The 18,317-nt window shown below is 36.8% G+C and overlaps 1 protein-coding gene across 1 annotated transcript in view; it reads left to right on the top strand.

The window, feature by feature from the left end:
- COL24A1 (collagen, type XXIV, alpha 1) overlaps nt 1-15,531 on the top strand; it is a gene marked incomplete at its 5' end in the record, with an annotated part of 128,336 nt that extends 112,805 nt beyond the window's left edge. The window contains 14 exon segments of the mRNA XM_009076774.1: nt 1-52; nt 1,827-1,934; nt 3,426-3,533; nt 3,621-3,674; nt 3,961-4,023; nt 5,235-5,288; nt 5,796-5,831; nt 9,551-9,586; nt 9,681-9,707; nt 10,667-10,732; nt 11,464-11,632; nt 12,327-12,436; nt 13,549-13,764; nt 15,385-15,531. The exon segment at nt 1-52 is cut by the window's left edge and continues 32 nt beyond it. Of these exon segments, the coding sequence (XP_009075022.1) occupies nt 1-52; nt 1,827-1,934; nt 3,426-3,533; nt 3,621-3,674; nt 3,961-4,023; nt 5,235-5,288; nt 5,796-5,831; nt 9,551-9,586; nt 9,681-9,707; nt 10,667-10,732; nt 11,464-11,632; nt 12,327-12,436; nt 13,549-13,764; nt 15,385-15,531 (1,246 nt within the window).
- Between the last annotated feature and the right edge of the window lie 2,786 nt (nt 15,532-18,317).

Here is an 18,317-nt window from a genome sequence, read left to right as displayed (position 1 = left end):
CATTCCTGGGAACCTTGGCAAGACTGGGCTGTCAGGGAAGCCTGGCCCTAAGGTAAGTTGCTTTCCACATTGCCTCTATGTCGTTTTGCACTAGAAATTTTCTAATGTTAAGGCATTTAAATGGAAGGAACCATTCTCAGTTCCTTGAGCATCTTGAAAATTAGACAAATTCCTTAATTTTCTTTCACTTCTGCTCCTGATGTTCTGGCCAGGATACAAAGTTATCAAAAGGGAAGTGTGCTTTGAGAAGAATTATTTAATTAGTATATGTTAGTAGTAACTACAGCTAAGTGAAAATGATTTCTTGATCAGAGAGGCTGCACAAGTCTGTTCCTGAAAATGAGTCATAAATCCCAGCTGAGACTGCTTCCTCTCGGACTCTGAGATAATCCCACATTTTCCTTATTGTCTTTGAATTTGTAACATATGCCTCTGTACCTAAGTGGTTCTGAAGCTTTGTCCAAAACCAGTGAAAAAGAGTGTTTGGTATCTGAGGTATCTGGAAGCATTCTTGGAAACAGGTTTTTTGTCTGACTGTCCTTTGCCGTGGGCCAAAGGTGGTGACCTGCTGCCTCTGGGAGCAGTGACACAGCTCTTCGGTTAGTACCTCCAGAGAGGGGGAGAAAATTCCTTTAGTGGCTCTTGTTGTTGAAAGGCTGATCACTTTGATTTCAAGTATGGTATTTCCCAGTAGCTCTAGTTAGACAGATCAGTAATTGTTATAAAAGGTTAGATTTAGTGTTAGGAATTAATCAAGGTGCTAAATGAGACACTGTTGTAATTTACAGGTGTAAATTTCTAATCTGGTTGAACAAAGGAAAAATTAAGCCAGTTACCCATAGGGGGCAGGTGCACCCTATTCCAGCCTCTCCAGTTTCAGATCATGACCTCTTCCAAGTTCTTAAAATTCTTTGGAGTTGGATTTAGGAGTATGACCCCAAAGAATTCTTACATTTTTGTCTCTTCATGGAAAATATCATACAATCATAGTAAAGATGACTCCATTACTCCATTACAATTTGTAATAAAGAGAAGATTATAACTGATTTTTGCCACAATGAATAAAAAGAACAGACTTATTGCTATGCACATTTATCAGTCCATCAAGATATAACCCACAATACCATATTCAAAACCCTGAAAGTCACACTTAATATAAAAATCCTGTTTCATAGAACCCTTTTATTTCTATGAGTGCTTAACCAGATGCCATATGAAATAAGAAGATAGACATGTATATATATGTATATATTTCTACTAAATTACATCAGAGAAATATTCATTCGGATGATACCAATTTTCCATTTTGTATTTTTTAACATGTTGAAATTGGCTTAACTCCATGTACTCAGTAACATGTTTTTTCATTTAAAATAGTTGCTTTTGTTTATAGTCTGATGTTCTCTTATATTTTCATAAAAAATGTTCTGATCTTTCTTCATGTGGTAAAGTTATTGCATGTGAATCTCTACAGAGTATTATCAGTATGCCTGATACTTATAAACAAATATGTTGAATTCTGAATGTTTCTTTGAGAAGGTAGTCTCATTTTGTTTCTTGATGTGGAGTTCCTTCTTGTAGAATGGATATTGCCAATCTCAACCATATTTTCAGCCTTTTACTTCTGGAATATTAGCAGAAATCCAGATGATACTACTGATTATTGTCTTTCTATATATTTTGATGTACTGTCAATGTGTGTTTATATATATACAGAAAGCATTAAGTGATTTTGGCTGATTTTATGTTATATGCCTGTTTTAGCATACAATGAAAAAACATGTTTGGCTGTTCTGCTTGTAATTCATTATTTTCAATTTGTTAAGGGTAACAAGGGAAACTCAGGCTTACCAGGTCTGGCAGGTTATGCTGGAGCTCGAGGTCCCAAGGGATTGCCAGGCATGCCAGGGCCCATGGGAGAACCTGGACTAAAGGTACACACATGGGATCTTGATGTTGTACAGTGTTACTGATGTTGCTTAATCTTCATACTGCACCCAGTGACTGTGGAACCACCACACTACTGTTAGTCATATGAATAACTGGCATCAAGACTTACTTCAAGGGTAAGAATTGCGAGACAACTGCAGGTTGTGTTGACCTCATTTCTATAAACTTGAAAATAGAGGTCACATCCATCTGAGTGTGACTCCCAACTCCAGGAGCTGTTCAAAACACTTTGTATTTATTCACTCCAGCTTTAGGGCCAAATGTTTCCTGATATTTATTTTTAAACTTCTGTAACTTCTAGAACAGTTTGAATGGTTTGAACATCTGAGAAATCTATTAGCAGATAAGTACTGTAATTTCAAGCCCTAGTCCTAAGTTTGGGGGCTAACAAGTGTATCTATAGGGATGTCTATTTGTCATAGGACTTAAATTGCTCTTGTTCAGCCCTGTCAGAAAGAAATAAATCTGAGTGTGCTTCATTTTCCAGGCAGTTGCAAGTACCCAACATCAGCATATCGTCATATTAATTAGACTCATTTCGGTTGTAAAATAACCAAACAATGGAAATAGTATAGGTAATTTTAATCATTTAGAATAGAATTTTTGACCTAAAATCTTGATTTGCAGTGCTCTGTGATATTTTATTGGTAAGCAGTTCTTTAAAACCGTACGTTACCTGAAGTTCTCTTTGTTTTCTATGAAAATATTTTACTATAAACCATATTTGCTATTTGTGGTGTTTATTGCCAGTGTTGCTGGTCTGAATTTTACTCCTTTCTGTAGACAATGAGCCATAGGTAGTTCCTGTTCAGAAGTGCATGCAAGCTGGAAAACACAAGGAATAGATGAGTTGAGGGAAGACTGTTTCCACGTGTAGCACAAAATAAGCATTAGTAGTGGACGTACTGAGACATGCCAAAAGCCTGTCTTTGTTAAAGCAAGAAGGTAAAACCTAGGAAAGAGCATAAGCACAAAGCATGAAACATGTATATTTCCAGCCTTTATTGTAGCTCAGTAACTTGAGCTAGACATGTTTTCTATGCATTTCATAATCCTCAGAGAACTTGTCTTGCAGGAACTTGCCTAGTTTCCATTTGAATCAATGTAGTCTTTAGACTAACAGCAAGGAGTTCCACAGGTACACTATGCCTTGCTCAGAGGATTACTTTAAAAAATTTACTTTTAAACTGTCTGTTCTATATTTCATTTTGTGAATTTTACTCCTTACATGGGGAGATACCATACTGGAATTGATCCAACATGTATCGTTTTTATGTTTCCAAGTCAAGAAACAATCAAGTCACATTTGCATTTCAGTGGATGTATAATTATTGAAAGCATTCGTGAGGGAAATAAAATTAATGGAGTAAGCCTATTTCTTAGAAAGCATGTCCCACACTTCTGACATGAAACCTATCTTTACCTATATAACTTTCATAATTGTAATAAAGGATATATATTCTTCCTATTGACAGGGTGAGAAAGGGCTTCTAGGTCATCCAGGAAAGCGAGGCAAAAGAGGCCCCCCAGGATCACAAGGTGACCAAGGACCAGCAGGAGACACTGGACTGAAAGGACAGACTGTATGTAATCACAGCTGTTGATGTAAAACCAGTAGTCCAAGAGTTACCAGCATGAAATAATAGTATGGATACCTGCTCCTATTACAGGGAGAAGATGGAGATCCAGGTTTAATGGGGTTTCAAGGATTCCCAGGTCCAAAAGTATGTGCTCATTCTTTTCTGTTAGATCTTAAGCCATTTACAGAGCAAGAACATTAGGAAAGCATAGAATTAATCAGCTGTAACAATAATTTCCTCAAAATACCTCTGAACTGTTGGAACATGAACTGTGTACTCCATGATAAGGACAAACATTCTGGGTCAGTGCACTTGGTATTTTCACTGTTCCTGCTTTTAGAAATTATCTTACTTTCATTGATTACAAGATATTGGAACAAGTGGATAGCTAATGTCCATGTTTGATTAAATTGTTCCTTTGTATTTTCAGGGTCCTGCAGGGGACATTGGCTTAGTTGGAATTCTGGGCCCGAAAGGTCCAACAGGCCAAGTTGTAAGTGTTTCACTCCATGAAAGAGATTGTCAGGATAGTTTGCAAGTGGCACATGTTTTTAATCCAGGGGTTCATCTTTTTTTCTTAATAACAAGCCCAGAACCCACTAAACCAAACCTTTCTGCCCAAGACTATGACTCCACTAGAAGCCCTTTGCTTGTACTGCAACACTGCTCTGGTTGCAGCATGCTTACAGACACACAAGCAGAGCCAGACTCCTAAGTTTGAAACAAAAAAGAAAGCTCTGCTGACTAAATGTGGCTCTCCTAGTGCAACTTCATTGACACAAGTATTCTTGTCACTGCTATGTCTTTGTCTATTGGGGTTGATCATTCTGTCTTCTTACTGGCAACAATGCTGATTATATAGCTCCGTCCTACAACAAAAAGAAAAAGAGTCAAACTTTACCTGCAGTAAGACAGAGTGGTGCTCATGCATTATTGATTAATGGGCAGGAGTTTTTTAAAAAATATTTTCTTTTTATCCGTAAGGTTCCTAACCTGCATTAGCTCATTATTCATGGCATTCTGCTTTTCTTCTCACCAAAAATGTAGAAGCATCTTTAGCATTTTGTAATATTGAGAAGTGTGCATCCAGCTTACAGCACCAAGCATAAAAGGAGGAAAGTTTGCAGCATGGAGGGCCTTACTACAAAATGTTCTTCTCTCACTGCTGCCATTGCCATCACAGAACTGAATTTGTTCAGTTAACCAGATGCAGAGAAGCAGCTTTGTGGGTTTGATCTAATAGCTACTTTCTTTTTGTAAACATTCCTACACAAGATAAACACTGGACATGAGCAGTTAGCTCTAAGTGAAATGGAACAGGAAAGTAGCATTTTAGCTGCACTTACTTGGCAGCCTTACAAGAGTACTTGTGAACAGTAATACAGCTCAAGATATAGCTGATTGTAGCTCAATAAATATGTGATCTTTTGTAATCAGAGTACTTAAGTTTCCATTGGTTTTAGTGCAATAAATTTCACATTAAAGAATATCTGTGAGCTTTCCAATCACAACTAATGCAAATTATTAAAATACCTTACTGATTTTATTGCAATGTGTACTCAATATTTAGAAAGAGAGCAGCACTATGATCTTTCTGGTATTTGCCAGGGCTGTGTGCTGAGTGGCTTTAAACCAGGACATGTCATGAGGATTTTCTTCATTTTGAAAACATGGTGGACTAATAAATTCTGTGCTTGTTTGCAGGGATATATTGGCCCTGTTGGTCAAGAAGGCATAACAGGCCCAACTGGCAGGCCTGTAAGTTTCCCTTCACTTCTGCATAATTTGGTTATTTCACCTACCTTTTTTTTTAATATATATAATCTTGTTCGGCAAGTAGCAACCTCCTCATTTTTCTGTTTGCAAATAGCAACTAGGAGGACCTTCTCTGTGTTATACTATGCTGGTAAGCTAATGTATGTGTCTCCAGCATCTGTAATACAAACAAAGCACTGATGTATTACTATGGATGAAATTGTGGAGAATATAGCTGATTGACAGGGACAACACAATTAAAATTACTGAGAGAAAACATATTTACAAGCAGAGGAAAAGAGCTTTCCATGTATAGGAATTACAAGATGTTTTCAGGCAATTTAGTTTTCTAATAGTCCGGGAAAATTCAACCCCCAGAGTTTTAAATACTTCCACAGATGAGACTGAATTTTTCATGTGAGCAGTGTAACTCTCATGGATATTAATCTACTTATTTCTGTCCTAGGCAGCTAGAAAGCATATTGGATTAACAGCTTCTCTTTCTTACAGGGTCCAAGAGGTGAAAAGGGCACAAGGGGTGAAATGGTAAGATGAAACAACTTTGGTGCTTTCTTTTTTTGGCAGTGTAGAAATTATTCCTGTGTTACACTGAATTTTCTTGCATGAACTGAAGGCCAGGCAGTCATGTTGTGCTCCTGGAGAGCACTGCCCAGGAAAGCTGGTAGCATGTGTCAAAAGTCTCATCTTTTCTTGTTCAAGTTGACTTATGCAGATATGCCCAGTGGGTGTGAGCTGTTGGGCAGTATGGCCCCTGAGGACTTAGCAGTCACATCCTCCAGAACTGTCCTAGTACAGATCTAAAAGAAAAAAATTTTGTCACATTTATTGTCATTGCTCCAGTGCCTCACAGCCTGCACACACGTTGATAGGTCTGTATCATCTTGCCCAGAGAGGGAGAAGTTCAGGAAAAGCCTAGATGTGAGGGTATGTCCATGCAATGTATCCCACCCACAGGAACAGTGCAGCATTGACAGGTTATGAATTTGCTGTCTCTCATTTTTCAGTAAGAACATTACATTAGTTGGTGTACATTACTAAATGTTGGATTTCATTTTTAAATTGTGTTAGAGCTAGTAAAGTCTCCAATTAATAATGGCTATGTGAAAAGCCATTAAGTTATCATATTTACAGCAAATATGAATGCAAAGTTGAGAACTTTATACTACTTTATATGACAGAAGTATAATTAGTTCCTTTTCCATTAAGTAGCACAGGTGATTTGTTCCTGTTACTCTTACCCAGCCTCTCACACCATCTTGCTTAAAATCTTATTGTCTTATTGTAGTTTGCTTTGAGCAGTCACCTATAAAAATCCAATCTAACTGCCTTATAAAAGTCTTGAAAAATAAATCAGAAATATTAAGAATGGCTGAAAGAATTAAAGCTTGGAACTAAGCTTCTTGTACATGTCTCAGAGAACTTTCCTCTTTGATTCTAATGCTCTTAAGGCAATTGCTGCCTCAGAATAAGAGGAAAACTAGTTCTTTAATTTGTGCTGCTGTTATCCATCTTAACTGTCTTTTTCTACTGTCTGTTCATAGGGATTGTTATGACAGCAGAGAGCTAAAAATGCTGACACTTAAAAAACAATAAAAACCATTCAAAATGGTGAACAAGAAACATCTGTTTCCATTATTGGTGCTGGTGTTTAAGAAGTTATTTCTTAAATAAGTTCTTGAACTCATCAAGCTGAATTAATCTAGTAAGACTGTCTTCAGAATGTTTACTTTTAAATCATATGCAAGGCATTACTTTCCCCCAAGAAAAGGATTTATTTCCAACTATTTTCAGATACAAAGGAGAGCAAATTATGTTCATCTAAATGTGTATTCTGAGCTTTAATTTATACTTTTAAAATTTATATTGGCATTCTTCCTAAAATCACATAGATTTTAACCTTGTTGTAGTCATCCAAGTTTTGGTTATATGTTTCAGTCTCTCAGGGTTACAGTGTTCATTGCTAGAAAGAAATGTCCTTTTATCCCCTGAAAAACATGGCATGTAAAATCGTGTCTCCTTATTGAAGTCAGTGGTGAACCAAAGTTCATGTCCTGTAGGCTTTTTGTGGAGAAAAATTGGTAGAGTCAGAAACAGAGTTTGTAGAAAATTTTTAATCAAAATAATTTTAAAATTCAAAATATTCATATTGCTGTGATTGAAATGTTTAGAAAAACGTGAAATACATTTAAGAATATTGTTTCAAAATTCTGACCTTTCTGAAAGTGTGTTTTCATTTTCTTAATATCTTTTATTTCATGGCATGTCACCTAATCAGTTATAGAGTCATAGGAAAACCTGGATTGTAAGGGATCTCAAGACATGTAAACAGGAAGCTGGTCCAGAAAAGCACCAGCTCTGGTATCAGACCACATTGCTCAGGGCTTTATTCAGTGAAGTCTTTGAAACTACCAGGGATGGAGATTGAATAATCTCTTTGGACCATGCATTCCAGTGTGTGGCTATCCTCAAGATCAAAAAAGATATGATATGAAAATGTATAATATGGAATTTTCTATTTCCATATTTTATTTTAGATTTATAGTCGCTAACACCAGCTACTACACTATTACACATCAGACTATGATATTGCAGGATGTTTTTAGGCTTTACCTATTATGAGAGATGGTGACAGCACATCAGAATTACAAAAGTGGTCAGGGAGAGCTTAACATTAATTATTTTTGTTGAAAATACCTTATTCAAAAATTTCAAAAGTCTTGGAAAAGATGGAAGTCCATGGGATTGCTCATGTTTTCACAGCTAAGCATATGTATCATTGCATGTAAAATCAGGGCCTTAGAAAGGTAATCCTGTATGTTCCAGTAAAACATTTAGCAATTAACTTAGTCATGAAAAGTGTAATTTAACCTTATTTTGCTGCTCTGCAGCAGAAAGAATGAACACTGGTAAAATCCCCACAGGATTTTCAATGTACTCTGTGCAGTTTCATTATATTGTAAAGGTTTGTAAAGGTAATAGATATAGCCCTCTGAACTTTTAATGCATTTAAGAAATGTAATATTCCCCCAAACTAGTGGACTCTAGTTAACAAATAGCATTCAGTAGTTACCTTTTTTTACCTGGTTTTCATACTGGCGAGGAGAGGGTGAATTAAGGCAAATGGCACTCCTCTTTTATAAAATACCGTAAACTCATCGGACCAGTGCAGGTTTTATTTTTAAAACATTCAGTTCTATCTCAGAAACCACTATAAATTCTTGTCCTAAGACTTTTTCAGTGTTAAAATTGTGACACATGCCAAGAACAGAGAACATTAACTGAAGCACTCAGTCATCTGAAAAACCCACCGGAATGTCTAAATCTCAGCACTCAGAACAAGGATATCTGTTCATCAGAGAACAGTGATTACTTAGGAACAAACTGTTGAAGACTTTGTGCCTTGCTTTGGTATTTGCATTATCAAGTCCTGAACCAAGATAAACCAATATATCCTTACAATGTCAAATTCATTTCTCAAGTTTCCTTTTCACACTTTCACTTTGTGCTAGACATACTTCACTAAGCACAATCAGACAGCCCAGTAATATATACACATGCGATTGGAGATATCCTGGAGCAACATAGCAGCATGTGAGCTGCTGATCTGATTAATTAATTAATGTGGAGTCAGCCTTCTGGAACAGCTTATTGTGCTCAAATAATTGGTGCAAACAGCACTGGAAAAATGTTTTGCTTAAATTGATTTGTTTATGCTAAGATGTTTTACTAATACAAGGTGCAAATCTGGCCTATGCCTTTCATTCCTTCTTATCTTTTGCTTGTCTTAAGGCACAGCCACCTGTTCTTTTCCTTGTCATTGTGCTATTGTTTATATTACAACAGCTCCTGGAGGCTTTGAGTATATAGAGATTGAAGATAAAAATCTAACAGAGACACAAATATCACTGTATATTAATGAGTTAATCATAATAATTCCATGTTAATGTCAGTACTTGAAAAGAAAGTATAATTCAGGTGGGTTTATTGTATTGGAAGGTTTCATGTTCAACCCTAAGGCAGCCTAAAACTCAGGTTTAAGACTATGTGTATTGTTGGTACTTTAAACTAGGGAACACCAGATGTTCTTTCTCCTCCTCTCCTCCCCTCCTCCCCACTGCATCATCCTACACACTAAAATGATGCCACTTATGATGCAATGGAGCCTTTTGTGATTTAAAAAATACATAAATGTAAACCCAGAGATCTTAACGTATAACTGTTGTATTTATCTCCATTTCTTTTAGGGGCCTCAGGGACTGCAGGGGCAGCCAGGGCCACCTGTAAGTGCATTTAAAAATGCCTGTAGTTTTCCTTTGTGATTGCATTATATAAACATATGAAGGACTTAATATCTGGGTTTTCCCCATTTTCCAGGGACGAGCTGGACCACCAGGACCAAGGGTAAGCTCCATAACAATCCTAACCAACAATATAGAGGGTTTTTGAAAGTGAAAATAGCAGGAGCCTCTTCAAATGGACTGTTTGTTCCATCATGGCACCTGAAAAGCAAATACAACTTCCATCACTACAACAGTACATTTTCTGAACCTTCCATCTTAAACTAATAGTTCTGTCATGCAGGTGAGCCCTCAACAGGCAACTCTTCTGGGCACACTCATACTTTTGACATGGGTTAAATCCCTCACACTCTAAAAGGTTTTTCTCCTGTTCTGTATTTGGATAATCAGAAAGTCAGCAACAGAAAGATCTGTGCTATTTCTGGCTCAGATGTTCTCCATGTAAATATGTGCAGGCACACAGGTTTAGTTTGTTAAGGGGTTGTGGCAGTTAGGACAGACTCATCATCTGAAGAGCTCTCAAGCTGTAATGATATATGTGATCTGAGAACAAATTACAAGAACTAGATGCTTCTGTGAGTGATTTACTTCTTTAAAATGATACAAACCTTTTGTCTGGATCTGGTATATATGTCACACAAAGTGCAGAGAATGAAGATAGACAAGAAACAGACTTCCTCCTTCAGAGGCTGCTTTGCCAGTCTTGGTAGTTGCTTGTGCATCATGAAGACTGACCCATCAGGTGCTGATATCTGACTGAGATATTCTTTATGGACTTCTCTGTAAAGGAGTAACTCCTTTTCACACTTACCTGAATTGGTTTGCTTAAGTGTGTTAATTAAACGGCTGGGAAGAATAAGTTGGGATGTTTATCTACAGCTATTTTTTTTTTTTGAACTGGAAGGAAGGATCCTGTTTTAAAAGCTTTTCCAATGAATTATTTTCTAAAAGGACAAAATAACAAAGCTATCATGTATGTTGCTGCAGTGCTCAAAGAATTTACCACCTGCACTTTTTAATATTCTTGTTTATCTTTTTATATTCTGAAATACCTGTTCTCAGAAACAAATGGACCTCAGTGCTGCTGTTCAAGCTTTGATTGAGTCAAATGCTGCCCTGCAGATGGAGGTAGTATATTTCAATGTATTTCCATCGTCATATGGGGTATGCAATTATAATTCTATTTTTTGGGACAGAACATGGCTTCTTTTCAAAGGATTAGTTCAAAATGAATCATGGATAACAAGTAATTATTGTAGAATGTAATTAAACACGCTAGGATGTATAGGATACAACTGAAATTAAGAAAAATAGCAGTACTTCTACATTTTTGTCATGATTGGTAGTAGTGAAAATTTACTGACTGTCACACATATGTGGACTCTATCTGTTCAGCCACAGATAATAAGAGTGGTATTTAGGGTTTGATACAAAAAAAAAATAATTACATACATGTGTGTAGTCCCATTGATTGCAAGAAAATCCCTTACATGGGTGAAGTTGAATAAATCTTGTAGGTTAAGCCTGAAAGCAGATTTCACTGTTCAGAATCTGAAACTTCCAAGTATACTTTAAAAATGCTAATTTTATTTTTCACTGTATCCACATTTTTATGGCAATATGTCATAATGACATATTTGCATGATCTAAACCTGCTGTAACTTCACTCTCTGACAATTTTTATAAAATGTACCAGTCTGTTTGTTGGGATATGTTATTCTTACCCTGTTTTATATGGGTGATTGCATGCATATAAATACTTTGATTCTGTCTGGCTATTCAATGGCCATTTGACTTTTACTGCATATGTTGCTGTGATACATCTTTGTGGTAACACGTTTGCTAATGGCCCTTGGCAGAAATACCAGAATACTGAAGTAAATTTACTAGATCACAGTACAGAGATATTCAAAACGCTCCACTACCTTAGCAATTTACTGCACAGCATCAAGAACCCTCTTGGCACACGGGATAACCCAGCACGTATCTGCAGGGATTTGCTCAATTGTGAACGCAAAGTGTCAGATGGTGAGTGTCCCTTTCCATTAAAACTTGAACACACTTTGAAATGTGTTGCTACCACGTTACTTTCTACATTAAAATTCTAATGTGTAGATATTTTTCTCACGTTCTGTTGCAATGTGCCTGTCAAAACCATCTTTAAATATTATCAAATGTTATCTTTAAGATAATATTTCTGAATTTTAAAGGTGGAAGTATGTAGCTATCTATTATTATATGGATATTAGAGACAGATTATATCTATCCGTAAACAGATGCATCCAGAAGATTTGAAACTAAATCCAATCTTGTGATTTAATGTTTTTCAAGTATTTATAGTTGATCTTGCAAAGAATTTTGTGTGGATTAGATTCTATATTCCTGATGAGAAAAGTGTATACAATACACTACCACTGTCAGACACACTGACAGTTGCAGTATCCCAGAAGTTCCTGAATCAATATTTCAATTTTAAAAAAGAGTATTTAAACCTGTAATGTCATTGTATATGTAATAATAATTGGATGGTTATGATAATTTTCCTTGGTATCTGTTACTAATATAATAATGAAAATACTTTCATGTTTCTTTTCTTTCATATCCTAGTGAAGCTGTGGTGGTGATATATGTACTACTTGCCAAGAAGTATGAATATTTTAGCAATTGATTAGTAGTATTTATAATTTGGTTTTATTTTCCATCTGAAATTATATGCTAATAGGAAAATACTGGATTGACCCAAATATTGGATGTCCTTCTGATGCCATTGAAGTTTTCTGCAACTTCACTGCAGGTGGTCAGACATGCTTGACACCACTGTCAGTGACAAAGGTATGCAGTGCTTCTAGAGAGACTGTCTGTGTTTGAACTCTGAACAAATGCATGCGTATTTACTTAACTCATAAAAAGGTGTTAGATTTTGGAGGGGTTTTTATTGTGCACCTTTGTGAAAGGACATATTATATGTTCTGCTACAGAAGTTACAGATTTTCTGGAGACTATATATATTAGTATAACTTTAACTGTTCATTTACTCACCTTCCATGCTGATAGAATTATTTTGATTTGCCTTATACTTTTCTATACAAGGCATAAAAATAAGCCTGAGATGATTCTAAGTTATGTTAGTATCTCATCACTCAGGGCAGCTATGTGTAGAGATGCTGAGGTTGTTGCAATGGGAAGGAGGAAAATTATTACTGCTTTCCAACACTTAGCTACTTTTAAATGCTGTTAGGGAGAGACTTGTTTCCTTTATATTGTTTGTTCATGCTCTTCTTTACATGTAGTCCTTAAACTCTTGGGAATAGAAATGTTATGTTTCTGGAGTTCTGCATATAAACTGTAGTCATTGAAGAGCATCAGAAATACCATAAATTTCACCTATGCATTCCTGTGTTTGGAAGATCCCTAAATACGAACTATTCTTGGAGAAATTCTTGTTGAGCAATGATTTATGATATTTTCTGTCTAAAATCAAAATATAGCTATGAACTTTTGCATTCGTAATGGGGTACCAGTACTGCCAGAACCTGTGGTCTAAGCAGACTAAACAGCAGACTGATGTGGCTGCAGTTCAAACGCTGCTGCTGATAATCTTTGTTTGAATCACAAAAGGATTTGTTTCAGTTTCCTTATTTAAAAATAGTGTTTTCTGCCCAGCTGTGTTTCAGCAATGTTGTAAGCATTAGCAAATGTTTATATTTAAGCCTTGAAAATTTCCTAGGAAAGCTTCTGTTTATAGTAGTCACTGCAGTAGAACGTAGCTTCTCCCTGGAAGAATGCAAATCGTGCACTTTGGCATTGATCCCAATGTATTTAAACATGAATACATGCTCCCATGCCTGAGTATCACATTTGTATGCTCATGGCACTGCATGTTGCTGTGGTCATTCAGCATGTTCCAGCTGTCAGTCTAATGATGCCTTTCTCTTGGAACTTAGCTGGAGTTTGGCATTGGAAAAGTGCAGATGAACTTCCTTCATTTACTGAGCTCAGAAGCAACCCACAGCATCACAGTTCATTGTCTGAACACACCAATGTGGGCATTAAGTAAAGCAGGTGGCCGGAAGACGTCACTTAGCTTCAAAGGATGGAACGGTCAGATATTTAAAGCAAATACACTACTTGAACCAAAGGTGCCTGTGGATGAATGCATGGTAAATACTTTTCAGCACTACATTGTTGGAATGATAATGGAGTGACTGTTTAGACGTGATTTACTTTCTGCAAATAAATAACAATCATTTAGGTTCACATCCCTTAAGGTTTACTTCTTACATAGTTCTGCATATGTCAACTTTTGATACTGAATTCAGCATCTTTTCAAAGTAAAAGCAATCGGAGTGATACAGGGCTGTCTATACTTGCTGTTTGCATTGCATGTCATGTATTTTGAGACTGTATGAAGACACTGGAGAGACATCAGCACAGAAATAAGGGGTTTCTCCAGGAAAATTTACAAAGTTACTCTCAAAATGAAATTCAGGCTTCAGTAAGAGGTTATCTAACACAAAATCTCAGGTTCATGCTGGATATTATTTTTTGGACAACTAATTGTCTTTACATTCATTGACCGTGAGTCAATTCTTTGATTATTTCATAAAAGTAATAATGTTTGGAAACTGGCTCCATGGCGAACTAAAATATTAAGTCACCTTTGTATTTAGGAAAAATTGGAAGAGCTTACTAACTTTCTAATGCTTTTCAGATTACTCACTAAGATGTGAGCCACTTGGTAAAAGTCTTGGGAGACCACTGTGAAATATAGCAGCCAAGCACCTTACACTTTCAGGTTTTTTGTAGCTCTTGCTTCATTTGTAGTGGCAAAAGATGTGAGACTGGCTCCATATTGATAGAGGGATATCAAGTGAGAATTTTTATCTCAAAACATAAAGCGATTTTTATTGAGACACTGCAAAGCTCTTATGCTTCCAGCCTTTATTAGCAGACACTAATGGGACGCTCTAGCCTGTGTCTTGCAGAGAAGGTATGGCCATTGAGACACCTTCTCCTCACCTTCCAGTTTGTTTGGGACTGGTTTATTCCCTGAGAAAAATTAAGGTAGACTGTGATGGTTACTGAGAAGTGCTATTTTTCTATGAGATATTCTACAAGGTCTCTTACTCTTTCTGTGGGAAACTGTACTGTACAGATCTGCTGCAGAATCTCACACATTCCCCTCTCTCTGTAGGGATTTCATTTTTCAATGGTGTCTGTTGTACTTAATGGTTTTTAAGAATGGATTGATTACAAACATCAAGGCACCACCAGCCTCAGATAATGTTATAACATTATAAGTATCATGAAGTATCAGTTTTTACTGAGGGCTATTTTAAGGATTAGTATAAACAATACAAAGTTCAAAGCAGAACTGCCCATGATAATTCTTCGAGGGCCTACAGAGTCATTCAAGTGCCTGTAGAGTTGATAATCTGAGACCTGCTGTTCAGATTTTAGCAGTGAATTTAGCAGGAGATCTGAGTCTATAGGAGACATTTTGCTTGCAAAGTGACAGGCATTCTGCTCTGAGCCACATGGCCCTGTCTGCACCCACTCCAGCTGGATTCTGGGCTCAGCTGTTTTGCAGTAGAGTTTTGCCAGGAGTGCCCATGGCATTGCAAGCAAGAAATGTGATTTGTTAAATTACATGGTTTCTTTAGGAACTGCTGGGAGAAGAAATGCTTCTGTACACTACTTCTCTCTATAAGGTCAATTTCCATTTGAGTTTTGAAGCTCATCTTTCATATGAATCTAATCTTCTGTTCTGTGTGTTGCAGATTGAGGATGGCAGCTGGCGTAAAACGCAGTTCTTTTTTCACACTCAGGACACTAATCAGCTTCCAGTGGTTCAAGTTAATGCACTTCCTCACCTCAAACCAGGACAGCAGCACTTCATAGAAAGTGGCTCAGTGTGCTTCCTGTAAGGTTTCTGTCCTGGTTTGGTCTTTTTTTTTTGCATCAATGTGGAATTGCTGCATAGATTGAATGCAAAAGTAATGATCCTTTACAGGCAAAATTACTAGTAAACTGAAGAACCATTTTAAACAGTGTTGGTGAAAGAACCTCAGGAAGATAAGGACTTCCTTCCAAGGAGAAATGGCATTGAAAAATAAAAGAAAGAAAGAAAAGGCTGCAACAATTTTCATAAAATATTTTAAAATGAATTTCTTGGTGCTTTCTTGCATAATTACCTGGAATGGAGTAACTGAACATGGATTTTTTCAGGACCTCAAGTGTTCTTAGCAATCTCTTTAACAGCACTGCAAAAAAACATCCTGAGGAAAGCTGGAGACATATGATGCTAAGGAGCAATACCTGCTAATGCTCCTAAATGTGCAATAGCTTATATATGATAAGTGAATCATGCCACAGTACAGTACAATATGTCTTCTTTGTCTTCTTTTCTTAAACATTGTTTTATTCTAGTCCTTTGTGGACACATACATCTGAACAGATGGCACACTACCTCTTTTGTGTTTCCTGTCTGTGTTGCTTTGGTGCTCTTCATAACACAAAGTATTTGTGGCCTTGGAGTCCCTTTTTATCTTTCAGACTGTATGTGCTGGTTACATCAGGATATGTTTCTGTTGTAAAGGTACTTATTTTGACTTGTTGGTCACATGCTTCACTACAATGAAAACATTATTTATGTGAATTTCTTGTTTAAAATATTTTTGTGTACTATTTTGGAGATGGTGTATAAGAGAGCACATTGTATATGATGCATATAGTCAGAACAGTTAGCCTTACAGCCATTGTAAAAATTGTTGTAGAAGAGCTACCTAAAGTAGTGCTGAGTTTCAGATTCTGTATTTCAGTTAACATTGCTAATGCCAAAGCCATCTTAAGATGATATATTGTGTATATATGTTGTAACTTCTGAAAAAATCTACTACAGCATGACTTCTGAATGGCTGCTGTTAAATTATAATCAGCATCTCATCCTCTTAGAAATTCCTTTTTTTGGCAAAGTTATTAGATCATTTCAGGTTTTTTAAATTAAGCCTAAAATGTTCAACCAACTTTTTTAGTAAAAAACCCCAATTTTACCACTAGGAAAAGCAAAGCACTCATTATATTGTAATGCCTCTATCTATTATCAGTTCAAAGTGTGCTCAGGAGTACATGGCAAGGTGATACCAGACTGTACTGGGGAGCAGGAAAGTGTTAAGTTATTAGATCATTTCAGGTTTTTTAAATTAAGCCTAAAATGTTCAACCAACTTTTTTAGTAAAAAACCCCAATTTTACCACTAGGAAAAGCAAAGCACTCATTATATTGTAATGCCTCTATCTATTATCAGTTCAAAGTGTGCTCAGGAGTACATGGCAAGGTGATACCAGACTGTACTGGGGAGCAGGAAAGTGTTCAAACAACTTGTTGTCTTGATCTTTGCAGGAAATCACACTTACCAAAGTATAATAAAATCAGCTTCCAAGCTATCTGTTTGTCTTTTTCTACTCTGCTTCGTATTGTACTGGTCATTCTTAGTAATGATGGAAGTTCTCCAGAAGGGCACTTTTTTGTTAGATGGCAATGCTTCTCTTCCCAAAGGGAAATGCACATGCTCCATGCCATGGAATACTGCCAGAGTGACAGTGTTTGCTTTTACAAGTGAAAGTACTTGTACTTCCCATTTTACATTTAGTATTGAAGTATCAATTTTGATTGCTTTGAGAAAATCCAATCAAACTAAAGGCAAATCATTATTAGAGTCATGGTAAAGGTGAGAAAACATCTCACTTCTTGCATTTTTGAGGTAATACACTGACATTGTCACTTGATATTTTCTCTTAGTTTGGCGTTGGAGCGGATGTGACAAATGGAATATTTTTTTTGTAAGATTATAATCTTTAAGAAAATGTTCTGCTTCAGGTATATTTTTGTCTCATTGGCCTATTTTTGGAAGATCTTTGGAGTCTATGGTTTATATTACCACATCTCAGAAATCATCTATTTTAAAAACAGATTACTAAAAGTTTTAAAAGACTGCTCGGGTGTATGTGTGTTTCTGTAGTTAAGGCAAAAATGCACATCCCACTCAGCCAGGACGGTGAACTCATGCAGCAGGACACGGACAGGTAAGGGCATCCCACGGCGTGGGGCGAAACCACCGCGCCCGGCAGTGTGTGCGGCACGGGGAGTGATGCTGAGAAAAGCCTGGAAAAGAACTACTCACAGACTTGTATGTCTGAGTAGCAGGTATTTGTTCATTCAGCGCTGGGCACAAGGGGCATCGCTCCACCAAACTTGTGCAACCAGGGGCAAAAACTTCACAGTTTATATACATTAAATACTCATACATATTTATAATTTCCAGGAATGGGTGGTTATTATTATATTTCCTTCTCAGAAATCATTATCATATACTCCTCTTCCGTCTCCTCCCTCCTGGCATCAGTCCTATGGTCCTGGTGGTTGTTCAGTGGTCGTGAAGATGAAGTGTCTCCTCTTCCTCAGTACCTTTGGACACCCTTATTGTGCAACCGTTTACCCCTTTGGACAGTTTTGTATTCCTTGCTGGCCTTGTCTCTATCTTGTACATTTGTTTCTTCATTCCACACTTTATGTGGTCTTAGTTTTCCACCTACAGCCGAGGTTTGAGTCTAGTTAGTTCTACTGCCTTATAGATAAGGTGCATCGTTTTGCCAACCAAGCCAAAACAATACCATTAGTGCAGCTTTTTGTCTGTACTATGTAATCCTTGCTG

Source organism: Acanthisitta chloris, unplaced genomic scaffold (genome assembly GCF_000695815.1).
Source record: "Acanthisitta chloris isolate BGI_N310 unplaced genomic scaffold, ASM69581v1 scaffold32516, whole genome shotgun sequence".
NCBI classification, from domain to species: domain Eukaryota; kingdom Metazoa; phylum Chordata; class Aves; order Passeriformes; family Acanthisittidae; genus Acanthisitta; species Acanthisitta chloris.
Note: the sequence above shows the minus strand (reverse complement) of the source record. Positions and strands in the feature narration are given on the sequence as shown.